We start from the raw sequence: 12,573 nt of genomic DNA on the forward strand, positions 1-12,573 counted from the left end.
ATAATAAATTAATTATACTTGCATTAGGCTTCCAATTCCTATTAGACCAAAAGTCCTCATTAACATAGGAAACATTAATAAATAATAATTCCTAATATTTATCAAATTCTTTTAATATGACTTAAAGTTGGATTATAATTTCAACAACTTTCCTTAATCTGAGTTCTAAAGTTAAATACACCAAGCATTATCTTCAACTTCTCAAACATGTCTATTTTTAGTGGCTTTGTAAAAATATCTGCAACTTGATCTTTTGATCTACAATACTCAAGTTCAATTTCTTTATTTTTCACGAGTTCCTTAATATAATGAAATTTGATGCTTATGTATTTGCTTCTACCATAAAATATCGGATTCTTTGTTAATGCAATAGCAAACTTATTATCATACAAAATTTTTGTAGGATCTTTTTGTTCATACTTCAATTCACTAAGCATCCTATGAAGCCAAATTACTTGACATGCTGCAGAAACAACTGTCATGTATTCAACTTTTGTAGTTGATAATACTACAACTTATTGCTTCTTTGATGACCATGAGAATGTTCCTATTCCAAGATAAAAAAGCATACCCAACAGTACTCTTTTTAGTCTCTACATCACCTCTCAAGTTACTATTTGTGTAACCCACTAAAGTGAAGTTGTTTAAGTAGGAGTAGAAAATTCCATGATCACGAGTACCTCTTACATACCAAGGATGAAAATATCGGTAATCACGGATATATCGGTACTTCGATTTTACGGATATATCGGATATATCAGAGATATATCGGCGGATATTTTGGAAAAAAATATCGGTAAGCTTAAAATTGTTAAAAACTCATGAAAATGTAAGGAAAACCTCATAATAATATAATTAGAAGTATAATAGACATTTTAAAGTTATTTTATTGAAAATTTTGATATATGTATAACATGATTTATCATATTTGATAATATTATCGTATGCATCGATAAAAATATGAATTTTATAAGTGTACATTTATTATTAAATTACATATAATATTATGATATTTGATTATAATATGTCTAATTTTAAAATATGATCCATTTAATTCAATTGTATTAAACAATATAAAATAAATTATGATATATATATATATATATATATATATATATATATATATATATATATATATATATATATAATTTTTTAATATTTAATTAATTATTAATGATATTAAAAACATTATGAAGAAAATGATATAATTTTTATATTTTTGGTAATTAATAAAAAGAAAATTTTGCATTTAATTATAAAATAATTATAATTAATTTGCTCTTTAAAATATTCTTTTAACATTTTCTTTATATAATGACTTTAAGTATATATATGTTTGGTGCACCTTATATTACAAGGGTGAGTTAGCCTAGATGACAAGTGGACTGAACCCCAAACCTTTTGGTTTGGGGTTCAAATCCCCTCGGAAGCAATTTCAAACAAAAGGGGAGGTGCACTGTAGCGGACACACTGTAGCGCGTTTGACTCCGTTGACCTGCGTTGACCAGGCGATATATCTGGGGAAAATCGCCGATTTCTCGAGATTTATCCTGAAATATCGTCGGACCGATGTCCAAAATTCGCTTTGCTTCTTGCAAGTGTGATTGATATGGTTTTTCCATAAATCGACTAATAATTCCCACTCCATAAACAATATTTGGTCTAGTAGAAGTTAAATAACGAAAACTTCCTACTATGCCCTTGAAATATGTGGGATTTACTAATTCTCTAGTGCCTTCCTTTTTCACTCTAGTCTATCTGTGATAAAAGTACGAATTGCTTTTGAATGTTTAAAGCATATTTTTTTATGATAAAGATACCATCATTTGTTTGTAGGACTTCAACTCAAGAAAATAGGATATTAATCCTAAATTTGTCATTTGAAATTGTTGTTTCATTGCCTCCCTGAAATCTTTAAACATCTGTTGATGTTTCCTATAAAGATTAAATCATTCAAATAAAGACATACAACAATTAGATCACTATTAGAATTTGATTTGATATAAAATGTATGCTCAAAATGACTCTTTTGAAATCTATGTCATAATAGATAAGTATCAATCTACGTGTAGCAAGCACGTGGTGCCTGCTTTAACCCATATAATGTCTTATTGAGTTTGTAAATCTGTTTATCTTTCTCTTTCTTAATATACCCTAATGGTTGTTCAACAAAAACTTCTTCTTCAAGTACACCATTAAGAAAAGTTGACTTCTCATCAATTTGGTGAATTTTCCACATTTTCTGAGTTGCAAGTGCAATTATCACATGAACAGTATTTAATCTAGCAATTGGTGTAAAAACTTCAAAATAATCAATACTCGACTTCTATTTATAGTCTTTTGCAACCAATCTTGCCTTAAACTTATCAACATTACCACCAGGTTTATATTTTATCTTATAAACCCATTTTACACCTATAGGCTTTTTTTTCAACTGGAAGAGTAGTTAGCTCCCATGTATTGTTCTTCTATATGGATTGAATATCTTCATTCATTGCTTGAATCCACTTCTCATCACTTGTTGCTTCTTCATATGAAATAGGATCACAATTTGCAAATATAGAAAAGTTAACTAAACCTTCATCTGTAATTTCAGTATCTTTCATGACTTCATAATCCTTTACATGTGCAGACATAATATGAGAACGTTTTGGGCGACCTTGTGATTCAGACTCCTATATTGTTTCTGTTTGCATAGGAAAACTTCTAATAAGAGAAGGTGTTTTTGAAGTAGAAATATATGTTGTAGAATCCTTCTTGTTCTCAAAGTCTTTTCAAGGACAACTCTTTTTTCCTCAATTTATGTTTGAGTCCATGTCCAACTCTCATTCTCCAAGAATTGAACATCTCTACTCACAACCAACTTCCCTGTTTTTGGATTATGTAGTTTGTAATATTTAGTTATATCACTATAACCAATGAAAATACATTTCTCACTTTTATCATCAAACTTTTTTCTATGCTCCTTTGCTATATGAGAATATGCAATACACCTAAAAATTTGCAACAATGAAACTTTCGGCTTATGACCACTCCAAGCTTCCTCATGTGTTCTTCCAAAGATTGCTTTAGTAGGACACCTATTCAATAAGAACAACGCACATGTAATGGTTTTTGCCCAAAAAGTTTTTGGAAGAGACTTAGCCTTCAACATGCTTCTTGTCATTTCAACAATAGTTTTGTTCTTCTTTTCAATTATACCATTTTTTTGAGGGGTATAACTAGTTTTCAATTGTTGTCGAATACCATGAATTTTGCAATAATTATAAAATTCATTGGAAGTAAATTCTCCCTATCTATAAGATTTCAATATCTTAATATTGCAACCACTTTGTCTTTCAACAAGAACTTTGAATTCTTTAAACTTGTTAAAAGCTTTAGTTTTTTCTTTTAACAAGCCAATCTAAGTTTTTTCTTGTAAAATCATTTATAAAGGTCAAAACATATTTGTTATGACCAAAAGACCCTATCTCACTGGGATCACATATATCTGTATGTACTAACTCCAAAGTTTGTTTAACTTTTTTGGATCTTTTGATTGGAAAAGAATTCCTATGTTGTTTCCCTATGAGGTATCTTTCACATGCACGATCTGGAATATCAATCATAGGTAATCCTGTTACCATGAGCTTCTGCACTAACAACTTCAACCTACGAAAATTGAGATGACTAAACCAAAGATGTCAAAACCAATTGTTATTTTCTACTATTGCCTTCAAACTAAATAAAGTTTCTACTTGAAGAAATATAGGAAATACCTTATTTTTTGTCATCTACACTTTTGCAATCATTATCTTATTTTTATCACCAATGGTGCAAACTCCATTAGAGATAGTAGTGAGATGTTTTTTTTTTTTTTTTTTTTTTTTCTGTTAATTGTCTCATACTCAACAAATTCCAAAAAAGATCAGAAACAAAAAATACATCTGCTATAGTAACATTAGTACCATTTTTAAAACGTATTTTAACATTAATTTTGCCCATGATCAAAACTTTGGATTTATTTCCAAAATTAACTTGGTCTTAGACTTATTCATCTAATTGTGAAAACAATTCTTTCTTACCACACATATGATTATTGCATCTTGTATCAAGATACCAAATATCTTGGTGATCTACATTTTATGTTGCTACATTACATGCCAATATCAAATTATGCTATACCTCAACAATGTTTGTCTGCTAATCTTATTCATTCTGCAATTTTGTTCGACATTCTGACTTATAATGTTCATTTTTTTTTTTCATCAAAAACATTGTATATGTGACTTATCTTTAGGTCTAGAAGTGCTGTCCCTTCTTTTAGAAGAATTTGTGTTACTATTTCCACTTTTGTCATTGAAGTTGTTGTGTCCTCCTTTATCTTTGCCACAACCACAACCTCTACCACCTTATTAGCCACTACGACCTCCAGTAGATGCTCTACTCTGTAGGGCTTGCTCCAAATTTGTAGAATTGATTCTCTGATTCATTCGTTATTCATGCGAACACAACGAACTTATTAACTCTTCAATTGTAAGAGTGAAAATTTCCTTTTTTTTTTTCAATTATTGCAACAACATAGTCGAATCTTGCACTTAAATAGCAAATAATTTTCTCTACTATTCGTTGATCATCAAGTTTCTCGTTGATCATCAAGTTTCTCACCATTAACCCACATCTAGTTAAGAATAGTTTGTACTTGATCAAAATAATCTGAGATAGATTCGAAGTCATTCATGTGAAGAAACTCAAATTCACCTTTTAATGTTTGCAACTTCATTTGTTTGACACATTCATCATCTTTGTATAATATTTGTACAGTAACCCAAGCCTCTTTTTTTGTTTTTGCCTCTGAGATTTTCTCGTATATGGATTCATCCATTGCTTGGAATATTGCATAGAGTGTTTATATATATCTTTCTTTTAAGAATTTTTCAATGAATCTTTCTCCTCCTTTGATAGTGCCTCGACTTTTTTCAAATTAGTCACTTCATTATAACCAATATTTACTAGATCCCATAAATCTTGAGATCTAAACAAGACACGCATTTGAATACACTAGTTATCAAAATTCTTTTAAGTTATTGTTTGCAGCCATAATTTCATCAATAAGATTGCAACTTGCTTGTAATTTTGCACATTCCTTGGTATTCTATTGGTTGCAGCCATAATTTCATCAATAAGATTGCAACTTGCTTGTGATTTTGCACATTCCTTGGTATTCTAGTTCACATTTCAATTTCCTTGATTTTTTGGCTTTGATACCAATTGTTGGAACCCACACAATTGGGTATTCATAATATTTTTGCTAAAATAAAAATTTATTGTATTTTATTTTTCAACATAATAACAAACCTATTTATATAAACTAATCATACCTGTTTCAATTCCTATTAAACTAAAAGTTCTAATTAACATAGGAAATCTAAATAAATAACAATTCCTAATATTTATCAAATTCCCCAAATTCTTCTAATTTGAATTTAAGTTGGATTATAATTTCAACAAGAAATGAGTTTAAAGAGCAACTGGCCAGGTCGCCTAAAACCATCAAAGATCAATATCCAAACTAATGATGATTGTGGGGGTGTGTTAATTGCAAACAACATCTTGATGTTCACAGTGACAGTGGATCATATCATAATAAAAGAAAAATGAAGTGAGGACAACAGTCCTCCTGTAACGTAAAGTTAAAGCTAGCCTTAATCCATGTATTCATTCTTGCAACAAAAAAAGATATACGTACCTTTTAACCTAGTCTTCTTTTTCTCTTATTTTTTCCCCCTTTTGTGCAGCTAATCGAATTCTTTGTTTTTCTTGGATTGAAAAAGCTCTCAAGTCTCAACCTCGGTGACTGATGCTTACAATCCCTTTATAAAGGGCAAAACTTTAAGTGGGAAGTTGCTTACTCAACAAAACAATTAATCATGATTTTACAACAGAAAATTGTTTTAATAATTTTTTTTATACTAAGCCTGTGACTGGCCCTGGCCTAAACTTAATCCAAAGCTTTAATTTTCATATTTCTTTTTTTCTAAACATTCTAATCTTTTCTATGAGTAGTTGATTAAAGGCATATTTGTGGTACTCCATCTATACACATTGTACCTCATTTACCATTCCAAAATGCTTTACGATTTGACTTATCATCGTTACAACACACCTACAATCATTTTACAGAGGAGTTACAATAGGCGTCATATCCATAAGCTTTCTTCTACAATTGCCTACGAAAGTCATCACAACTATAGAAAAGCTTTTGTATATGAGTCATCATGAACAACATTTCCACTTTTTCTCATCGAGTTCCTTCACTTGGATTAAATAGGGGAGCATGAAGCTTTTGAAAACTCTTGGAGTCATCTATACTAGTAAGAGACTTAGAGATGTCAACACATGTTACCTATTGTTCTCTTAGCTTCTAAGTTGTGTGTCTAACTAAATCTAACTAAATACGAGGGGAAGACTAACTTAGCAACATCAAACATGTTGAGTTATCTAAGTGTTGCATGTGAGTTTAGGAAAAACTTAGGTTTGTGACACATGGCTCATGCACCAAGCCTCATGGCCTAATAAGCATCTACTTTTAGATGAATGGAAGAGGCTTATAAAATTCTTAACGTCTTTTTTCATTTTTTATGTAGGATCAATATAGTGTGTGATTTAAAGAAAAAATTGGCTTTAAAGTTGCAAGAGGAGGAAAGTTCATAGTAAAATAGTTGCACTCTCTACTACTCCTTTGTTTGTATTAAAAGTTAATTATGATGTGTATGTTATTAAAAAAAATTACGTTTTTCTTCCATATTCAATATCTTTTCATATTTAGATATTATACATAGTTTGTTTAATAAAATTTAAAATAATAATAAATTTATATAAAAAGGAATAAATAATATTATAAATATTATTAATTTTTAATTATAAATATTTTAAAATTTTAAAATTTATTTTTAATTTTAGTAAAATATAAATTATATATTTATGAACTCATCAGTTTGACTACGATTCAACCATTAAATTGTGAATCAGTAATTTTTTCAATTCAATGGCTATTTGGATTTTAAAAACATTGATAATTTCTCCTAGACTCTTTATCAATATTTTCATTTATGTGATGCAATACTTTTAGCAACAATTTGGCTTAAAGTCATACTATTGAATGAAGTTGTTCAATCAAAGTAGAACTTCATTATGATGGTTATTAACATTTGTCTTCTTAATTTATTGTAATCTTCATCAAGTTTTTGATACAGAATAAATTGAGTTTTGTCTCATAATCAGCAGATTGAATCTGTGCATGTCATCTACTAAACAATCATTTTTTATCTCATTTCCACCACTCACTGAATCTGCATCATAATCATATTCTCCATCATCTACCACACATACATTTTCTCTCTCATATTCTACACATATTGAATCTGCGTCATCATAATGTCCAAAATCTTATTCTGTCTCAATTTCGCCCATATCATATTCTGAAGTAGTGTCATTTCCACCAACTGATATTAACCAATACCATAAAATGAATATTTATGCTTAATACTGTAGAAAACCCTAGTTAATTTCTTGCCCGGTATATTTCTGTGGATCCCTTTTTTGGTTCTCTTTCTCTCCGGCTTTTACATGGTTCTCGGTAAGATTGAGAACCAAATATTCATAAGTAACCTAGTCATTTTTAGTTAGCAAGCAATCTTGATGTAGTAATCAATGAAATATGAAATGAGTTTTCATTTCCATCCTCTTTATTAGGGTTCCAAAAAAATATAATATATCTTAAATCATTTTCCTTATTCTCCTTATTTCACATTTTGTCTTATAATACTTAACTGTCTAGTTTTAAAGGGCTTGGAAGATGATTAGTTTCCAAATGCTTGCAGATTCCAGGAACTTAAAGTTACAATTAAGTGAAACAAGCACTTGAAAGAGGAGAATGCCTTTCAGATACAGAGAACATAAGCAGGCATGCAGAAGAAGTGGAAGGGAAGATGCAGACCAATAGAGGAAAGAAGGAAAAACAAGCTAAATATTCCTGCAGTTGAGCTTCTTATTGAAACAGAGTAGAACAAAATAAGGTTGATAACATCATGACTGGGTGCTTGTGGAATCGTCTTCTGGATGCCAGAACCTGTTGAAAAACCATAAGGAATCAGCTTTCACGGCATATCCATCTTGGTTGCGGTGCCAACTATAGTGAGCATGGGTTCGGTTCTTGATGTCAAAAATGGCATGTCCAAAACTGGCTTCACGATAAGCAGAGTACTTCGGCTGTGGCTCTGTCATGCTGAATTGTAGAACATAATTCAGCTCCAGTGTCGTTTCAAATAGGAGGACATTTACAACATAGAAGACAGAATTATACAAGATATGTGCTAATCTTACTTGGTTGCCAGGCCTTCGAGATTTCCCCCATCTCCAATGGTGATGTATACTGGTGCAGACTGGTCATTTACAGGAGTGCAAATGCCGTTTATGACGTTATAAGCAATGTTGGACACACGTTCCTGTGATAAATTAAGTTACTAGCATTAGCTGTCGGGTTGGAAGAGAAGGCAAAAAACAGAGAATTCTTGAAATAATGCTCTTTTTGGTAGTTTTCTTCAGTGAAATAATATTTCATTTTTTATAATTCCAGGGTCAGAAAAACAATTATAAACATTCTAACAATTTTCGGGCATTCTTTGATTTCATTCAGAAAAAAATTAAAGGCCAAATAAAAAGCAACGCTTAAGATCTTATACCTACAAAAAGGGGTTTCAGGAAAACAGCAAAAACTCCTACTTCGGAGCCTTACTGTGCAGAGGATAAAGTGAACTTACAGATCGTTCGTAGGCATGAACATGACCAGCAAACACAACATCAACTTTGTACTGCACAAACCATGGCTCGTACATTACTCTCATGGTTTCCCCTTCCATATAATGATAGTTGTAACTGTTATACCATGGGGAATGCATAAGAACAATTAGCCATGGTGTCTCACTCCTGTTAACTTTTGGTAGCTCCTTTTCAAGCCACTTATACTGAGGAGTATATTTTCCTGAAAAGCATAAGACATATAAAAACATTCAATTTTTTTACCAATTTAAGCATTTGGAGGACAAGCTGAAATGAGCTCGTTCCTTCCTGCATATAATAGTGTTTGAATTGACTTAGAATGTAAGCATTATCAAATAAAAGTTCAAGTAACAGGATAGAGTTGGATCATGACTAAAATGACAAAACATGATCCTACAGAGGATGGAAACTATTCACGTCAAATGCAGTACAAGTTCAGAATTTTACTAATTCAATATATCATAGAAAAATCTAGAGGGTGATGGAACCATCCCAGCTGCCATCTAAATCCATCTGATATTCCCCCTACTCCAGGGTTGACTTTCTTTTCACAGTAAGGAAAAGCACAATTATCCAAATCCCCATCCTCTGATATGGATTACAAATGCTTCATACTTTTTATATTTGTATGTGGTAATTCGTAATTGACATTCTGCTGCATATGGGCACATATGTTTAGTGCACCACAGTATGCGTATGCTTACCATATGCTGAGTATGATGCCAAGACAATGATATATGCAGAAGCCCTCTTGATAGAGTACCAGAAGGGAGCGGTACTATCTGATGCTCTGTAGGGAACATGATATCGATGACTATAAGGCTTAAAGGGTATAAACTCACCCTGCAAAAAACACCAGACTTCCATTATAATTTCACTTTGTATGGTAATATTGGGAGGTCTAGAAATGGGTTAAGATCTTTTTCTTTCTCACACTCTTCCTATGGAAATCTGATCATTCTTATGATTAGGAGTTGATATATTGATCTCACCAGCCAAAAGAAGTATCAATATAGAATTATACCTGGAAAATATATCAGAGAAAAGAATTTTATCAAATTTGAAAACTAAGATTACTGTTCTATAAGGAAAATAAAGCCACCGGTTACTGTACTATAGTAGTATCTCCTAGCTCCTCATAAGGGAAGGTCCAGAATTCTACCTCATGCGAGGGCCTAGCCTATGGGCTAAAGCCCCCTTGTACGGCAAATAATAGAAGGAAAAATGGGCTATCTTGTGCCAAAAACAAACAAGGAAAACGATATGATTGTAGAACCATAGCAGAAAAGCTATAGTGCCTTTGGAAGAATAAAAGGATTGGTCAAAAGTTGTAATTGAAAAATTTTCAGCTAAGCAGATTGATGGAACAAATTACCATGTCAAAACATTATATCAATAAAAAAAGCATAAAGATACTGCTTTCCATCATTGAAAATATGTTAGAAATGCTTACAATTTCAGGAACAAAATCAATCTCATGGTTTCCTGCAGTCCATATCCAAGGTTGATAAGCAGTACTTCTCTCAGTGAACCTTCCCCATGTATCCCACCTAACGTTATCATGGTTCGGGTAGTTATCAGCATATGAAAGGTCTCCAACAAACAACACGGTTTTTCCCTTTGCAGGGTTCAATTCATAGTGCGTAAGTGTCATATTTGAATCATAACTCTGCCCAAGATCCCCTGCAAGCAATGCTCAGTAGAGTGAATCGACCCAAAGGAATCAAAAAACAATGCTAAACAAACATTTATGAAAACATATGGACACACTAAATACATAATGCATGTGAGCATCTTCCAGAATACATGTGTGCCTTAATGATGCACTGGTAGTAAGTTAAACAATAAATTTCATCAAATCTAAGATCTATTTGGAATCAACTTATCTAGATAACTTTTCAGTAAACTAACTTCCAGTAACAATTCCTAGCAACCCAACCAGCATCCCCACAAAATCACTACTACGCTAGGTGAAAAAGCCCGTGGCACTGGAACCTACAGCCTCCCTAATAGTAAGGAAACGCAAGGTGGCCTGATCCACAACTCCAACAGCTAAACCAAATCTGAATAATTAACTGTTATTAACCTTCAAACAATCTCAATTACACAGGTTTGATATTGAACGGTTACCTATAAGACCAAAAGTGTATGGAACATCTGGGCCAACTTTAGGAGGAGTTACAAACCAAAACTTGCGTGGAGTGTGTCCAATCCCGACCACATAGTAATACTTGGTGTTGAACTGCAAATAAATTAGAAAAGCTTCAAGCTCTGTATCCAGAAGAAATCCCAAAACAAAGAAATGATGAATGAATTGGGTGACATCCCACCTCCAAATTCTTGATAGTGCAATGATGAATGTAACCAGAAGTGTAATTGTAGAATTTATAGGTAACCATGATTCCCTCAGCTCTGTTCTTGCGCTTGGAGTTTTCACTCCAGTAGAGCACTGTGTTTGAGCCTGGTTCATCCACAGTGACCCATGAGACAATCACTCCTCTCCCCTCATGATCTCCTTGTGTTATATGAACCTTAACACGGACCACCCACAAGTCAAACAAGAACAACAATAAAAATTGAGATCAAACCCACTAAATCTGCTCCAAAATAAAACCAAAATTATGAAGTAATTTAAAATAAATAAAATATAAAACCCCTTTTTTTTAAATGGGTTTTGAAATTCTTAAACCCCACCTAAACGAAAAAGTATATGAATCTAAATCAATTAACAAATCCCAGTGAAAAGCAAAGCAAATGGAGGAAGAAAAAGCCACACACCTGCTGAGGGGCATTATAACCAAGAGGCACACGAAAGACATCACTGTCAAGAGGCATATCAATGGTTTTTTCAACCTTCCTCACAAAACTACTCGTGATTCCTCCATGACACACCACTGCTGCATTCAACACCGAACCCAAAACAATAACCACAGTAGCAACTGCAGAAGAAAAAGATAGCCCCATCACCCCCATCTTATCCCACACCTCCACAAACCACTCAACCTACGCTCTCAACCCGATCTTCTTCATCCACCTCTCTCACCGATCCCCATTTATAGCATTTTCTGAGAAAAACCCGGGGAATATTCAGAAATGTAATGCGGATATGCATCGTGAAGTCAACGGACTGAGGAAGCCTAGGGAAGCCACGTTCAACGATGAGGGAAACCCAGAAATTCCCTTTTGGAAAATAATAATAAAAAAATTCGGAGTTGACTCGGAGGTTGACATTTAGTTTAATTTTTGGTTTGAGCTGAAAAGCTGGAATTTTTAACAGGGATAATTGGAAGACGAGTGGGAATACCCAGTTCTACTTTTGGTTAAAATACGATGAAACTACACTTTCCACTGAGATTCATGATCTCAGAGATTTGATTACGGTACCGTTAGAATCAATATCCTGTGATCTTTCCCTTCGTTATACTAGTGATGAACTAGACACTGATCAATAGAGATTGTTACAACTATTTTTCCGGGAAAAATATCGATAAGTATCGCCCAGCCAACCCTAATGAAAATTCCTTTGATAAAATAAAAACCTTGTTTGGAAGAGCTTTTCAATCCATAAAAGTTGTAATTTATAAATTAGAAGTGTCTTTATAAGAGTAGTTACATAAAATTTCGGAAAAATTATGTTTTGGATTTAATTGAACCCAAAAATTAAAATTTGGTCTACATAAATTCACTATTTAAGTCTAAAATGTAAAGGAAATATAAAAATTGAGAAAAATGATATGAAATTTTTATCTTTCC

At 32.4% G+C, this 12,573-nt stretch overlaps 1 protein-coding gene across 1 annotated transcript; it reads right to left on the bottom strand.

The window, feature by feature from the left end:
- Nucleotides 1-7,841: 7,841 nt before the first annotated feature.
- LOC100246877 (purple acid phosphatase) lies at nucleotides 7,842-12,343 on the bottom strand. Its single transcript, XM_002263901.5, has 8 exons — nucleotides 11,599-12,343; nucleotides 11,151-11,351; nucleotides 10,951-11,062; nucleotides 10,274-10,503; nucleotides 9,525-9,663; nucleotides 8,802-9,022; nucleotides 8,365-8,486; nucleotides 7,842-8,266 (listed from the first exon to the last, which is right to left on the bottom strand). Exons 1-8 carry the CDS (start codon nucleotides 11,791-11,793, stop codon nucleotides 8,068-8,070), a joined length of 1,419 nt encoding a protein of 472 aa, XP_002263937.1. The 5' UTR covers nucleotides 11,794-12,343; the 3' UTR covers nucleotides 7,842-8,067.
- Between the last annotated feature and the right edge of the window lie 230 nt (nucleotides 12,344-12,573).

The sequence above is a fragment of the Vitis vinifera genome, chromosome 3, assembly GCF_030704535.1.
Source record: "Vitis vinifera cultivar Pinot Noir 40024 chromosome 3, ASM3070453v1".
NCBI classification, from domain to species: Eukaryota; Viridiplantae; Streptophyta; class Magnoliopsida; order Vitales; family Vitaceae; genus Vitis; species Vitis vinifera.